The sequence below is a fragment of the Pteropus alecto genome, unplaced genomic scaffold, assembly GCF_000325575.1.
Source record: "Pteropus alecto unplaced genomic scaffold, ASM32557v1 scaffold134, whole genome shotgun sequence".
NCBI lineage: Eukaryota > Metazoa > Chordata > Mammalia > Chiroptera > Pteropodidae > Pteropus > Pteropus alecto.
In genome coordinates this window covers 1,909,901-1,913,074 of record NW_006436283.1, presented here as the reverse complement: position 1 = coordinate 1,913,074, position 3,174 = coordinate 1,909,901, and the positions used below count along the sequence as shown (strand labels likewise).

At 65.8% G+C, this 3,174-nt stretch overlaps 1 protein-coding gene across 1 annotated transcript in view; it reads right to left on the bottom strand.

The window, feature by feature from the left end:
* LOC107195706 (TBC1 domain family member 16-like) overlaps positions 1-1,757 on the bottom strand; it is a 7,808-nt gene extending 6,051 nt beyond the window's left edge. Inside the window, exons 1-2 of the mRNA XM_015589589.1 lie at positions 1,513-1,757; positions 6-329 (exon numbers count right to left, since the gene is read on the bottom strand). Of these exons, the coding sequence (XP_015445075.1) occupies positions 6-329; positions 1,513-1,690 (502 nt within the window). The 5' untranslated portion in view covers positions 1,691-1,757. The remainder of the gene's footprint in view (positions 1-5; positions 330-1,512) is intronic.
* Between the last annotated feature and the right edge of the window lie 1,417 nt (positions 1,758-3,174).

The following is a 3,174-nucleotide window of genomic DNA, read 5'->3' as shown; positions in this document are numbered from 1 at the left end:
CTGGCAGTGGGAGGCCGGGAGGGGGCCGCCCGTCCCCGGGCCCCCGGCCAGCTTCTCCCCGTCCTCGCGCGAAGGGCTGACGTGCACAGCGTCCCGGAGGCTCTGGGCCACCGCCAGGATGTCCTCATCCCTGGGCATCAGGGCGGGCCGTGGCTCCGGGGGCGCGGGCCGGCCCCGCAGGCGAGGCGCCTTCCGCACCGGGGAGCTCTCGGGCGTGATGTAACGCAGGGCCTCCTCGTCTTGCCTCTGGATCCGAGAGTTGGGGACCCACGCGAGGATGAGGGTGGCCCCCAGCAGCTCGTCCTTCTCCATGTACAAGCACAGGTAGCCTGTGGGGGCGGGGACAGCGGTCAGCGGCGCAAGGCAGGGCCGCTGACTGGTTTCTCGTGGTGGCCACACACTGGGGAGCGACCCGTGGGCTTGACACGGCCGGGCCGGGCAGAGACGCCCGGACTCGGTGGAGCGTGGGGCGGGGGAAGCCGTGCGCTTGCTGGCACACGAGCTCTGCGGATCCGGGAGCTCCGGGCCCCCAGCGGTGGCCTGGCTGTGCTTTTCCAAGCACGGGGAGCCCCGCCTGTCCACTGTCTGGTGGCCCCAAAGCCTTCCTGCCTGCCTGCAGTCAGGCTCCCGGCCTGGGCCGGCCCAGGGGCTGGGCTCAGCACTGGTAGGAGGGACACAGGCTGCAGACTTCAGTCTGCCTCACAGGAGGGCCACGTTCAAGGTGAGTGGCTGGCATCCGGCCTTTTCCGGTCGGCTGCAGCCCTCAGCATCTTTTCTTTCATGCGGCTTGTTGGAAGATGGGGTCATCTTGCGATGCCACCCACCGATTGCTGACAAGGACGGAGGGCAGTCTCTCCAAAGCGGGGGAACGGGCGGGCTCTCTGGGCTCCTGAACACTCGTTTTGGGGGAATGGTGGCATTTCCTACTGCAGCACCTGCCATTTTGGGGTGTCCTGATTCTGGGCCTGTCATGCTGGGTCCCCAGGGCTCCTGGTCTCTGCTCTGAAAAGCCTCTCGGGCAGGAACTAGGGCCCCCCACATCCCTCAGGGCTCCAGCCCCAGCCAGAATCTCCTTAGCTCAGCTTCGTGTCCAAAACAGGGGGACGCCCAGGGCCCGTCAGCCAGTCGGGCGTAAGGGTGACAGCTGGTGACGCCAAGGATTTCCACACTCTCGGGCCACGTGGCTTTGGGATGAGGAAGAGCCAGACGCCTCCGTCCCTCTCTCTGTCACCTGCCCCCACAACAGGCCTGCACCACAGAGGTCTCCACAAGTCACCCTGGTCCCTCCATTTGGTACCCAGAACAGGTAACACCTCAGACCCGGGGCCTAGAACCTCCCCCCACCAACCCCCGGGGCAACAGAGTTGTCCTCTTGGTCAGGTGTCCACAGGGTCAAGGCGAGGTCAAGTGGGGGAGTGGGGCAGGAGCCTTCGAAGCTGGAGCTCAATAATTACAGCACCCAGAGAGCGCACCTCAGGCCTGGGACCCCCGCCCCACCCACCCCCAACTCACCTGGGTGGTGCTGCCCCAGCCCCTGCAGCCCCTCGGGAGGGTGCACGCAGACATTGTTCTTGGAGTAGATGATCTCCCTGTCCAGGACGGAGGGGGGCCCGCCTCCACCGCCCGGGCTGAGGGTCAGGAGGTCCGAGGCTTTGGAGGAGGCCCGGCGAAGGAGGCGGCCCAGAGACATCGCGGGGGGAGTGTGCCCATCCTCCGAGCTTTGAGCTTCTGCCCAGGCGAGGGGCTCTCCACACCTGCCTGGGGGAGGGAGGGAGAGAGGGTGCATGGGCCAAGGGCGTGCACTTGGCCGGGCGTCCTGTGGACTGCGCCCTGCCTCACACCTGTCAGCTCGCAGCGGACACCGGTCACCTGCCGACGGGTCCCGCGAGCACGAGGCCGCACGACGGGCAGGCTGGGTTCTTAGCCGAGGCGCGAGGCACTGCGGGCATTTGGGGCCCATTCATTCTTCGTGGAGGGGCCGTCTTGTGCATTTTAGGGTGTTAACCAGCGACCACCCACTAGCTGCCGCTAGCAGACCCCACCCTACAGTGGGACAACCAAAGATGTCTCCAGACATAGCAAGTGTCCCCTGGGGGCAAAACTGTCCCCCCAGAGTGCCACCAAGTTTATACAGGAGCCCCGCCTCCATCGCGACCTGCAGGCTGCCTCTTTGCTGTTTTCACCCCGAATCCTCTTCCTTCCTGAACTTCCTGCCCCTCTGTGCTTCCCGGGTCTCCTTCCTCCTTCCCATCCTCCACCCCGCCCCGCCCATCCTGTGTCCTCGTCATTCTCATGTGCAGCCTGATGTCCCAACACGCTATGGGGCCGGCTCGGCGGGGAAGGGGTGTCCTGAGTTTACACACGACTCATTCTCTGAAAAGGATAAACTAGAGACAAAACGATCAGAACCCAGAGTATATACGGAGCTCCTCCAGGCTCACCCCAGACAGGCGTGGCGTCCCCACGGGGCAGACGGCCATCACATGAAGAGGCGGCCAGATGTGGAGGGAAAGCCAGCACCCAGAGGCTGGCGAGAAGCAACCGTGACTCACACGGAACACGAAACGATCAAAGGCATGAGCCGCAGACACGTGAGCCAGCGAGGCGTCCCCTCAGCGGGGCGCGTGAGCACGGCCACCAGACAGAGCTGTGCACACGATGTGGCCTGTGCCCACGCAGCGGTGTGCAGGGTCGGCTCCTTCCCGCTGGAGTGGGTGCCCAGGCCTCGGAGCCCAGGGCAGAGCACGGGCCGGCCTCGCGGGGCGGGGGCTGGGCTGGGGACACCCACAGATGGCCTTCAACTCAAGCTCTTTGAAAGAGAAAAGGGTTTGGAGCCGGTATGAGGAAATCACCGGCGGGAATGGATGCGCCCAGTGTGGTCCCTCCAGACGAGGAGCGCGATTCCGCCTTAAAGGGAAGAATTCCCACGCCTGCCGCAGGGAGCTCTGCCCTGGAGGGCGGTGCGCTAAGGGGGCCGGCCAGACCCGGGGGGACAAATACCCCGATTCCGTTCACGCGGGGCACCCGCAGGGCTCAGATCCACAGACAGAACGCGGAGGGGTGGGTGCCAGGGGCGGGGCAGGGCGCGGGAACGAGAGGCATGGGACGTGAGTGTCCGACGGGGACCGAGTGTCCGTCTGGGACCACGAGGCTCCAGAGATGCGGGCCGTGACG